At 41.5% G+C, this 12,414-nt stretch overlaps 1 protein-coding gene across 8 annotated transcripts in view; it reads right to left on the bottom strand.

The window, feature by feature from the left end:
• Nucleotides 1-12,414, bottom strand: part of TMEM63A (transmembrane protein 63A) — a 53,193-nt gene that overhangs the window by 13,066 nt on the left and 27,713 nt on the right. For all 8 annotated transcript variants that reach the window (XM_087964733.1, XM_087964744.1, XM_087964720.1 and 5 more), the window contains exons 15-19: nucleotides 11,769-11,875; nucleotides 9,066-9,152; nucleotides 3,876-3,935; nucleotides 2,428-2,590; nucleotides 1,209-1,314 (exon numbers count right to left, since the gene is read on the bottom strand). In XM_087964733.1, the coding sequence (XP_087820859.1) occupies nucleotides 1,209-1,314; nucleotides 2,428-2,590; nucleotides 3,876-3,935; nucleotides 9,066-9,152; nucleotides 11,769-11,875 (523 nt within the window). The remainder of the gene's footprint in view (nucleotides 1-1,208; nucleotides 1,315-2,427; nucleotides 2,591-3,875; nucleotides 3,936-9,065; nucleotides 9,153-11,768; nucleotides 11,876-12,414) is intronic.

The raw sequence follows: 12,414 nt of genomic DNA on the forward strand, positions 1-12,414 counted from the left end.
ACTCCAGGTTGTGACAGAGCTTGCCTGCAATACTGAATTCTAACCACTGCACCACCAAATGCTATCGTTGAATATTTAAAATCCCCAACTTATTTTGGATAACTTAAAACAGGGGTCCCCAACCACCGGGCCCCGGACCAGTACCGGTCCGTGGAACATTTTCTACCGGGCCACCGGTTTGCTGGGCGCCGCCATCTTGTTTTGATGAGAAAGTGCTTCCGGTGAGCTTTTCCGGTTGGAAAGCGGCGTTTGGGTCCTGAAGGAATCCTCGCGCCTTAGTTTCATCGAAGGGGGTGGTGGCTTCAAACAAAACTAAGGCACGAGGATTCTTTCAGCACCCAAGGCAAGGCGAGCCGAGTGACCGTCCCGAAGCCATCCCGAAGCCCATCGACAAAGGTACAAAGGAGGAGTTGAAGGTGGCGGGGAGAAGCGGGGGACGGCTGGCTGGCCGGTCGCTCGGCTCGCCTTGCCATGTGTGCTGATGCCGGTACTGGGCCGTGGATCATTTTGTGATGCCGGTACCGGGCCGTGGCACAAAAAAGGTTGGGGGCCACTGACTTAAAACATAAATGTTTAATGTAAAATGATAATTGACACTCTTTTTGCATCAATGGAACTACTAGATGTGGCTTCAGATTCATGGATTTTGGTAAGCAGGTGACTCATTCCATTTCTCTTATATAGACTTGATGCTCTAGATCAGTGATCCCCAACCTTTTTGACGCCGCGGCCCGGTACCGGCATCAGCTGGGCGCCGCGCCCGGTACGCATCACTGCGGCATCAACTGGGCGCCGCCATCTTTTTGATGAAAAGTCAGGAGCTGCTTCTCGAATGGCTCAAAAGCTTTCTACCCGGAAAAGCTCACGTGAGCTTTCAAGAAAAGTCGAGCGCCGCCATCTTTTGATGAAAAGTGCTTCCGGTGAGCTTTCTACCCGAAAAGCTCACCGGAAGCACTTTTTTACCAAAAAAAGATGGCGGCGCCCAGCAACCAGCGGCCCAGTAAGACTTGTTCCGCGGACCGGGACCGGTCCGCGGACTGGCAGTTGGGGACCCCTGCTCTAGATTCTTTTTTCTTTTTTGCAAGGCTTTCTACCAAACTTAGACAAAATAGCCTTTTAAGCATCTTTGCAACAAAATATCCACTTCATCTAAAACAAAAGGATAAAAGTATTAAGTAACTAATGCGTTCACTCATTTATCAACTTACCAAATGGGACAATAATAGGACATGTAATACTGTATGCCATAATCACCGTGAATACACATAACATCCCAGCATACATTGCTCCAAATTCAAACTCATAAGCTTGTTGCTACAAGGAAATCAAAATACATTAAGCATGAAAATAATTCACATAAATCTCTAAGGAAACTGATTTTTGCAAATGTACATCCACACTAGAAACAATCAACTCATATAATTATATACAAAATCTAGACTTGTAATGAAAAGTTAGATTCTTAGATGGGAAAATTTTGTACACATTGCAGCATTCCCCAGACTTCAGGGACGAAACATTGCTTGCACAGATACCATTTCATGGGCAAAGGCTGATTTCCTCATCTTGAAGAACCAATTAACCATTCTGGAGGTAATAGTTGAGAAACTCATTGTCCACACAGAATGGCACGTAGCATCTGGAATCCTTCACTGTAAAATTTGACAACAGAACAATGGATAGGCTCAGACAGACTCTCTATTTCCAGGTAGAATAGGAGTTGCATATTTTTGGCATATGAATCTCAGTTGGCTATTATTCAAGATATGGCTATTGCTCATTCTACTAGGAGGTGGCTAATATGAGCATCCTGTCAAGACAGCAATATGTCCTTGGGAGATACTATTCAGAATGGCCACATTTTGAGAAGATGCCTGAAAGGATGGTTCCTTCCTTCTAGCTGCATGTCACATTCAGCATGTTCCTCTCCCATGGTAAATATGGAGACCACTCTGGTTTGCTTGCTGTGAAGGGTACCCTCCACTACTGTAGGAAAGTTAAATGTTAGTATTTATCATACAATTTCCTTTCTACAGTGGATGATTGGCATCCAGCTGTCCTTGAGCTAAGTATTGCTTATGGTATGGAAGGCAGGGGAGGATATATCATTGTATGTTCTTTCTCTGAGTAGGTTACTGTTGCTGTTATTCATCTTTCTATCTTTAAATGACATAGCTAGGAGCTGATGCATCCTGCCATAAATATATATATAAAGTTCTGTCTTCTCTTTTATGTGGAAAGTCCTCAATAAAAGATATCTTCTATCTAGTAAAGGTAAGAAGCTTTCTTGGTAAGTAGTGATGTTCCATGCACTACTAAGAGGTCAAAGAGTGTCAGAATGAAGGACAGCAAACCCAATGGACAGAGATCTAAAACACTCCAATGGAAGAATTAAATATAAAATGTGTTATATGAAAGATTTGATACCTGCTTAACATTTCTCCTCTCAGCAGAAGATTTGGCCATCATCATGCGAATGGTGTACATCATAAGGCCAGGGAAACGCAACAGTTGTGTTCCATTGCCAATAAAAGCTGAGGCAATTACATAGTTCACAAAGAAAGCTCCCTGATCAGGCAAAAAGACACACCTGCAATGAAAAATAGGCATGCAATTGTATCTCCTTTTCACCCATCTGGAGACTATGGTGAACAGTGAGCATTTTCCTTCTCTCCTACATATCTGTCTTGAATGAAAGCAGTGAAAACAGGAACAAGTATTGTCTTCAATGTCCACTCACAATATATGAAATCAATCCAGCAATGATTTGCATGCACAGTTGCCACACCCATGTTTTTGCCACATACTTTTATTTTAAGACAAGTGGAAGAATTTTGAAATACAAAAAAGTAATGAACTTTAAAAATACAGCAAATTCTTCTGAGGGCAAAGGAAGTTCTGAGTCAAACTTGGAAAAAATGAAGTATTTTTTTCAATGCTTTTCTGCTGTGAATGAGATTTGCAGAGGCTTAAGGTACCTGTTTTGCTTTTGTAAGGCTTAATCTAAGTATTTTTCTCCTCACCACTCACGCCTCAGCAACCAGGCTTGTTCCACGGAGACAGGTGTTGGCCCCTAAGTCATTTCTTGAGGAATCAAGTAGTTTTCTCATCCCAAAAAGTGCCCCAGTCATTCTGAGGAATCAGTAGTTGAAATATATTTTAGAAGATATCAGTCAAGGGTGAACATCATAGTAAATAAAATCTATTGTTTAATTACATTGATGTCCCATCCACATAGCAGCACTTTCTCTAATTTCCCCCCACAGCTGAGATAGATTAGGTTGAGACAGAATGACCAGCCCAAAGTCATACCATGATTTTTCTCAGATTTAAATCCTTGTGAAGACATCAGTGGCTTAAGTTTTGAATATCTCTAACAGATCACTATGCATGATGTACTTGGGGCCAATGGCTGCACTAAAACAGAAAGGCTGTAGTGACTGGAGCAATGGTTCTAAGTAGAAGAGACAACCTATAAGTATGGATAGCTCCAGTTTTTCCAGGGTTTTAGGATAAGTTTAAGAGACATTTTAATTTTTAGAAAGAAATATTAAACTTTCTCCATCAACAGTCCTTGTAAGTTGCATAAAAGCCATACAGGGCTGGTACAGCTCCTTGACTTCACAATGCTTTCCTTTTCAATGGAATAACACTTTTGGGGAGCAGGCTTCTGAAGACACAAACAGCAATGTTTCCTAGTTATTCAAAATCATTTCCCAAGACAAAAAAAAATTATCACATAAGAATCTTCAGGTTTAGTTCTTCCCACTGGTTGGTATCAATTTATGATTAATAAATAATATAGCAACTAAAGACACATTTGCATATTCTGAGTCAGTTAGCAAAAGGATGAAAGCTTCTTTTTAGATACTTACTCTAATCTAACTTTAGATTCAGATGCTTTATCAAATACCCAGCGAAAGAAGAAATCCAGACTGAAAGAAATATTTGGTATTAATTTCTTCAATTTACTATCACATCAAATAAAAGAGAAAAATTTAAGTACAACAAATGTAATAGTTTCAAATAACTTGCATGTAATTTCACTGTCTATCACCACATATATTATGTAAGTATAAAAGTTATATAAAAAACCCAAGATACAGATTGTCCATGTTTAACAAATATTTATTCAACCCCTAGTCAAACTTTTCATAGCACTAAATGAGTGGTACTTACCAGTCCTCAGAATTTCAGCCATCACAATATTCTTTGGTCATCATTTGCAATCTTTGTTGGTTTTTGACAAGTAAAGTTATTGGGGAAACCAGCAAGCAGTTGCAAGTGATGAGCATATGACATTAGTTGTAAGAATGTAAGATGGTTATTAAGTTGTGGGTGAGAGATACGCGGGAGACTCCGAATGCTTAACTCCTTTATTGCATTATTCAGAACAAAGAACAGCATCCGCGGCAGCTCCTTTTACTTGAGAGCTGCTCGCAGCTACAACCAGTGACAGCTCTTTAAATTCCCGCCGTCGTGGACCAACCAATCAATGGTGCTTATGTAAACATCTAACACCCCTCCCCACCTGGCCCAGTCCACCCAATCCTGTCCTGCCTAGCGCATGTAATCACGTAGATAGGCGGGACTCTTATAGGTGCGACTGGACCTGTGCATTTCAGTCATCGGCTGGTCTTTGAGTTATTCGGTTGGACCTATTGCTTCTCCTGCTCGCTCCAATAGAAACTCCTGGAATCTTTTAGGTGGGGCGGACATTTTACCTCCACTAGATGCTGCCCTTTTGCTATCTCTCCAGGCCTGTCCTTACCTTTATGTGTCCGGTAAGTGTCTGCTATTTCTGCTATTTCCGTTCGGTGTTTCCGGTGCTATTCTTAGCTGTTGAGATTGTGACTCGTTAGCCGTTAGGGCCTGTTCTGTGTTATATCTTGTTTGGATGGGGTCACCCCCTTCCTCTCTGAGTGTGTTGAGTCTGTGGAAAGGGTCTCCCCCTTCCTCTCTAGTTATGTCAGTGTTCCCCTTTGTCCCTCGTGTTCTTAGTTGATCTATGTGTCTTCTCCAGCTTGGGCCACCTGTTGTGTTGACCCTGTAAGATCGGGGCCCCGTTACTTGGGCCACCTTCGCCAGTACCCATAGAGGCTCCCGTTAGATTTTTAGCAGTAAACTGGATCGCCTATTTGAAATGTCCAGCATTTGCTGGATGAATCTAGGAGTCTGTCTGGATTGTATGTGGGGTGTAATTTGTCTAAGGGCGATCTCAGCTTTCTTCCCATGAGTTCAGCAGGGCTTTTATTTGTTGTCATGCTGGCTGTTATGTGCTGTATACTTAATAATTTATCTATTTTCGCTTGCATGTCCCCTGACCCCAGTTTCTGGAGGGTCTCTTTCATGTATTGGACCATGCGTTCCACTTGTCCATTCATCGACGGATGTCCAGGTGCCGATAGGGTGTGCCGTATCCCGTTCTGTGCTAGAAAACCCTCAAACTGAGTGGCCGTGAACTGGGGCCCATTGTCGGAAACAATTATGTCCGGCAGGCTGTGTGTGGCAAATAGTTTCCTTAGGTTTCTAATGACTTCTTCTGTTGTTGTGGACTGCATGATGCTGACTTCCAGCCATTTAGAATATGCGTCCACTACGATAAAAAATGTGTGTCCCTTTACTGGCCCTGCGAAATCAATATGTACCCTTGACCAAGGTCCCCTTGGTGTTTCCCACTCCTGGTTGGGTGCCGTGGGTGGTGCTGGCCTGTTTTCCTGACAAATCCTGCATGCAGATACCCATGCCTCTATTTCCTTATCCATCCCTGGCCACCATACAAAGCTCCTTGCCAGGGATTTCATTCTCACTATCCCTGGATGCCCTGCATGTAACATTTCCATTATATTGTCTCTTAAACTCTCGGGAATTATTACCCTATCCCCCCACAGAACACACCGTTTTATTATTGATAGTTCCGTTTGTTTGTTCCGGAATGGTTTAGTTTCATTGGTTTTCTCTCTCTCGGGCCACCCTCTCCCTACCCAGTTCAAAAAACGTGCCAGAGTTCCATCTCTAGCTGTTTCTCTCGCGATATTGGTTGCTGTTACCGGTGTTCGTTCAAATATCTCAATCAGGAGTGTGGTTGTCTCTGGTGGTGGATCCTTGTCCTGGCTGGATAGGGGGCATCGGCTCAGTGCGTCTGCATGGTCAATGTCTCTTCCTGGCCTGTAGATTAATTTGTAATCATCGGCAGCCAGGAATTCTATTGAACGTGTCATTCTGGGGGATAAGATGTTTAATGTGGCTCTGTCCCCCGCGATGGTGCCAAAAAGTGGTTTGTGATCTATGACTAGTGTAAACTTTCTTCCGTATATGTATTCATGGAATCGCTTGATTCCGGTGACTGTGGCTAATGCTTCTTTGTCAAGTTGGCTATAATTCCATTCCTGTTTGGATAATATCTTTGAGTAGAAGGCAATTGGGGCTTCTTTTCTGTTTGGTTAAGATGTGTCTGATGATCACGCCGACCCCAAATGGTGATGCGCCGCAAATTAATATTAATGGTAAAGTCTTGTTGTACTGGATTAGTACGCGGTCTGATGTAATTAGTTTCTTTATCTCTTGGAACGCTGCTTCTTCTTTCCGCCCCCAAACCCAGGCTGCTTTTTTGTCAAGCAGTCTGTGGAATGGCTCCGCCACAGTTGCCTTCTGTTGTAAGAATATATGGTAAAAGTTAATGAGACCAAGGAAGGCTTGCAAGTCTGTTTTGCTTGTAGGCCTGGGGCTTCTTTGATTGCTTTAATTTTACTGTCTGTGGGGTGGATTCCTTCACTGTCTATTAAATAGCCCAGGAATTCTACTTTGTCAGCTGCTAGTTGGCATTTTTCCTTTTTTACTTTAAGCCCCATCTCTTTAAAACTGCTTAAGACTTCCCTTAAACGTTCATGTAATTTGGTCTAAGCACAAATGAAACATGCCTTGCTTTTAGTCTGATTGGGGCTATGTTTGGGTCTAGGTTAAACGAAATAGGGGATCCCAAGTACTTGCCCAATTTTCCATCGAACACCTCCTGGAACTCCTCCATAAGATTGTCTTCCCGTTCACTTTCTGCGATGCTGCAGATTCCAGTGAAATCGATCCCCAACGGTCGGAACCACTCGAGCCACAAAAGGCTTGGCTGGTCCTGGTCGACCACGGTTAATAGCAGGATTCCAGAGTGGTGCCGGAAGGTCACTCTGAATTCACCTATGCCAATGACGGAATCCTTTTCCCTTGATAGTCCTTTAGGATTATTCTTTGTTTGCTCAGCCATTCCTTTTTCAGGTTGGGAATTAGACTTTTGATGGTGTCCCACGACACCATTGACAGAAGAGATCCGTAATCCACTTCCCTCCTACATTGTTTGCCTTCTATCGTGACTTGCATGTGGACCTTTCTGGCATTTGCCATGCTGGAGTGGCCCACTATCACGATCTGATGCGTTTCGCTCCTTGTTGTGGTCGACTCGGTGTTCCGTCGGTTCCGGCTGAATTGGCTCCAGCGGGTCTCAGGCTGATTTTCTCGGTTCCTTGGAGGTGTGCCTTGTCTCGGCCTTCTGCTGTTTGGCTTGAATGTTTGGCATGCCCTCACGATGTGCCCTCTCTGCTCGCATCGTTGGCAGACTGCATCTCTGAATTGGCATTCCAATCTGAGATGATTTCCCTTGCAGCCCGCACACCAAAATTCCTTCCGCTTCTTTTCTCGGCTTTTCTGGTGCCTTTCTGTGTGTAGTTGGTTCACTTCCTCGTCGCCAGTCAATCCCTACCTGGACCCAAGGTCCTCGTGGTGAATGGCGGTGGCGTCCTTTGGGGGGGCTGTGGAGTCTTATTCATTCTCCTCATGGCTGCAGCGGACTTCTGGGACGCTTCTGCTGCTGATGCTTCTTCGATAGCCTCCTTTAATATTATTTTAGGCTTGGTTAAGAGACGGCTCTGCAGTGTCAGGTCCCTGAGTCTGAGGACTACATGATCCCTCATTGCCTCATCCACATTCAGGAATTTGCATGCCCTGGCAAGGTCCCTCAGGCTTGCAACGAAATCATTGATGCTGTCTCCGTCCTTCTGGTCTCTCCAGTAGAACCCATGTCTCTTGATCAGACTGGATACCGGTGGTGTGTAATGGGCCTTAGAATTCTCTCTAAATCTGGGCAGGCCATCATTTTTACATCGCTACGGGCTGCGAGAGCTTTAGCCATTTTGAAGACAGCGGGGCCGCAATGTGTGAGGAAGATGGCTCGTTTCCTCTGTTCCGTAATATTCATCAGGTCACTACTTTCCAAAAACATCTGGAATCGATCGACATAGGATTCCCAGTCCTCAGTCATTGGGTTGAACGGTGCAGGTGGCATATTGTTCCCAGCCATGTTGAGTTCTTTGTCCGGTTGGTTAGCTACATGTGCGTGGTCCCGCTTCTCTCAGAATCCCACCTTTGTCGCCAGTGTTAAGTTGTGGGCAAGAGATACATGGGAGACTCCAAATGCTTAACTCCTTTATTGCATCGTTCAGAACAAAGAACAGCAGCCGCAGCAGCTCCTTTTACTTGAGAGCTGCTCGCGTCTACAACCAGTGATGGCTCTTTAAATTCCTGCCATCATAGACCAACCAATCAGAGGTGCTTATGTAAATATCTAACAGTTATGTTGCTATAGTTCCATCAATAAGCCTAGATGCTTATGAATGAATTCTCAACTCACTATATTCCTCCCACAGAATATTTCTAAGGTATAGGAAAGCTGTGGAAGAAAAAGGCAAGCCACTGGGGCAATTCTGAATTTTAGCCAGCAAGAAGACATATATATGTAAACAACAGACATAGATCAAAATGTGCATAAGGTAAGCAAGTGAAAAGAATTCTATCTCTCAAACACTTAAATGTAGAGAGATGATTATTTTACATGGTTTATGTAAATTTTGTACTGTAGAGAGGAAGTAAAATATGAAGAAATAATAATTAGGAAGAAAAAGAAATTATTTCTTTGGCATGGCAGAGATTGTTTCAGATATTTAAATGCTGCAAAAATTAAAAAAGAAAAGAAAAGAAACCCTGTCATACTCAGAAAGCTAGAATTTTACAGTAGCCTTTACCTAGTCAAACCAAGCGAAGGTAATATTAGTACCATGAAGATCAAAAATGTGTAAATCTTGTGCATCATTGTTCTATTTTCATCAGACCTATTTAACAAAAGAAAATGATTGATCAATAGTTGCATGATGTCAAATATTGTTAGGTCTGATATGGTAGTTACAAATGGAAATGCTTAAAATTAAAATTTGGAAATAAGTTATTTTGGATTTCTCTGGAGTTGGCGTTATTTGTTACACTAACTGTTTTTACACTGGTTTCTGTCAGCTCTACCTAAAAAAAAAATCTTTTAGTGCAAGCATCCATAAGTCAAATACTCAACCGGATCCAATAAGCTATACAATAAATATTATTTGCTCAATCATTTAATTGACTGCTTTCAATGAAAAGGCAACATGTTAAATATAAAAATAATTTGTTTATTTATGATCCAAGACCAAGTCACAAAATTTAAAATACAGCACATCTCCTTGATAGGAAGGCTCCACTCACAATCACTCATGCCCTGGTCATCTCCTGTTTGGATTCTATAGTATACTCTCCATGGGGCTACCTTTGAGAAGTGCCTGAAAGCTTCAACCTGTTCAGAATATAGTGGCACAGACACTTATGTGTATCCCTAGAACAACATGTTACACCAGTTCTGTGAGTTGCATTGGTTCCCAGGATACTTCTAGATCCAATTCAAGGTACTGATTTTGACTTTAGCTCTTTCATCAAGACTTTCAAGGCATTATCACATTATCTGAGGGACCATTTGTTTTTGATTACATCTGCCAATCTCATCAGGTCCAGCAGAAGTATGTTGCAGGTTCTGTCTTCTGAGGAACATGGGCCTTTTCTGCTGTGGTGTCCACCTTGCGAAACATCCTCTCCACAAGGTGAAGTTCGCTCTCACCAACTGTTAACTTTCCATAAGTCCCTCAAAACGTGGATGTGTCAACTGACCTGAGGAACTCAAGGCAATGATCTGTTGAGATTGATCCACTATTGCTAATATATGTTTCTGTCTTAATAATGTTTTAAAATTGTTTTTATAGTACTATTTTATAAATTCTTTATTGTATGCCACCCAGAGTCACATCTGCCATGGCTTCAGAGCAGGTTCTGTACCTGATTTAACAGCCACTGAATCAAATATCTCAGATCACTTGTCAGCCAGCACTGAACTTTCTTTAGTCAAAATGGATGCCAAGAAACAGGACAAACCCTCTGCCATCCTGAGAATCCTGCACTCCATCAAAGTAAGTTGTGCTGTCCAGACAGTTTATAGTTAATTGGGATTTGGGATAGTTAGTTAGGAATTAGGAGCTGTCCCCTTAAGGGAATGCATCTTGGTAAATGTAGTTAAGGTATCTTGGGAAATGTAGTCCATATCGTGTGGCCACATCTGTAATCCTGATTGGTCACTGAATTGACCCTTGGTTGGGTTGTGGGAGGTTCCTTCACTCTTGCCTGAACCCAGCATCGTGCTGGCAGTTCACCTCCTTCCTCCTTGCTCCTTCGGCATGGGATGAAAGATTACCATCCTTTTACACCAGAAAGTCAGCTATGCAGAAAATTGGACATTGAGATGAATCTTGACGTAACTGTGAGTTATATTTGAGGATGCCTAATGAACCAATAAAGAGACTTTCTATGGATGCCTTTGTGGTGTTATCTGTCTGCCTTTATACATTGTCAATAATTATAAGGGGCAGAACATAAATATTACATGAGCAAGTGGCAAGATACTGACCTCAGGCAAGCCAAGGGCCTCATTATTGGCAAGTACTAAGCAGGGAAAACCTTGGTTATAAACATTTGGAGGAGCCAGGATTTAAGCTGCACAAAGACTGCCTTCAAAACACCTGGATACTGATCATTTAGAAGAAAATCGCAATCTTTTCACAGTCAAATTGAAGAATTGATATATTAGCTCTGATTACCAGTGCAAGTACAGTGGGCACTTTAAAAATGATGTGTGAAACAGACTCAACCTCTAAGTTTGAGCAAATATATATAACTGGGGAGTGAACAACATGACTGTAAGAAATAAGAAAGCTTGGCTCAGTCTGACTATCCTCTGCTTCAATTCCACCAGGGTTTTTCTACTCCTAGAGCAAGTATATACAGGTAGTCCTCAAGTTTTGACCATAATTGAGACCACAATTACTTGTAAAATGAGCACCATATGACCAGGCCAGACAAGTAAAAACTGGTTTCCAGCAAAAACATTGTACATCATGGTCACATGACTGCAGGGTGCTGCAAATAGCTATAAATGTGGGCTGGTTGTTGAGTACCCTAAATTTGAAACTGATCTCTAAGCAACCAGTTATAACTCAAGGTTGTTTTAAATATTATGACTTGTTCTTGGACCATAAACAAACAAATAATTATAATAATTCCATCAATTGCAAAAGACCACATTGCTTGGATCTGACATATACTACGATACCAGGTTTTGGGAAAGAACTCAATACATATGAAGGCCAACACAAGCTAAAGAAATAGCAGCTGTGATTTTACATTATTGTAAACAGAGAACAATAATTAATTAATATAACTATTATTTTGTAGTTTATGTAAAGCTAAAATCAGAACTGTGAAGAAAAGAATGTGGGAAAAGTAAGACATTACTACAAATTCTGAATTCCCTTGCCTTTCCTATCTTTTAAATCCTCCAATGTAATTTGATAAGCCAAAACAAAGAGTCTTCTTACTTTGTCCAGTGTGATTCAAACACTGTTGAATAATAGACAATGGTTGGTAGCAAAGCTGTAAAGGACCACAAAAGGACTGTTGGGAAGAACTGACTAATAACAGGATTCTGAGGAAAGAATAGAGGGAAATATAACCACTTTTGCAGATTTACCACAAATGCAACCAAGCTAAAACATATTTATTGTATCAGCTTAATAACCACTGAAATCATTTGTCTTATGAAAATAACAATGAAAAGAATAATGATAGCAGATAGGATTTGGAAAGAGATTAAAATCTCCTACCAGTTTAATCCAAAAGTTTACAATAAAAAAAACCTTGGTAATTACCATTTCCAAACAAGACCCTTTAAAACAAGATGAATAATTTTTAGTGGCAAGGAAATGACATGACTAATTCTTGAAGTGTCTAAGGACTAAGATCAGTATGATGCAAAGTGAATGAGGCTGAGAGTGTCTCCTTTTTGGGAAGGCAGAATTTTAATTGATGTTCAATTATCCTGACTGAGGATATAATTTTGTGTTTCCCATCTCAACACGACAGAAGAATGAATTCTGGCAGTAAAACTGAAAGTTTACCAGGGAACACAACTATAGGATTTAAAGGATGAAGGTTGCTTGCTTATATTTGAGAAATATATGTCAG

This window comes from Notechis scutatus, chromosome 1, assembly GCF_049901735.1.
Source record: "Notechis scutatus isolate UNSWTSFEM ecotype Mainland chromosome 1, rNotScu1.2, whole genome shotgun sequence".
NCBI lineage: Eukaryota > Metazoa > Chordata > Lepidosauria > Squamata > Elapidae > Notechis > Notechis scutatus.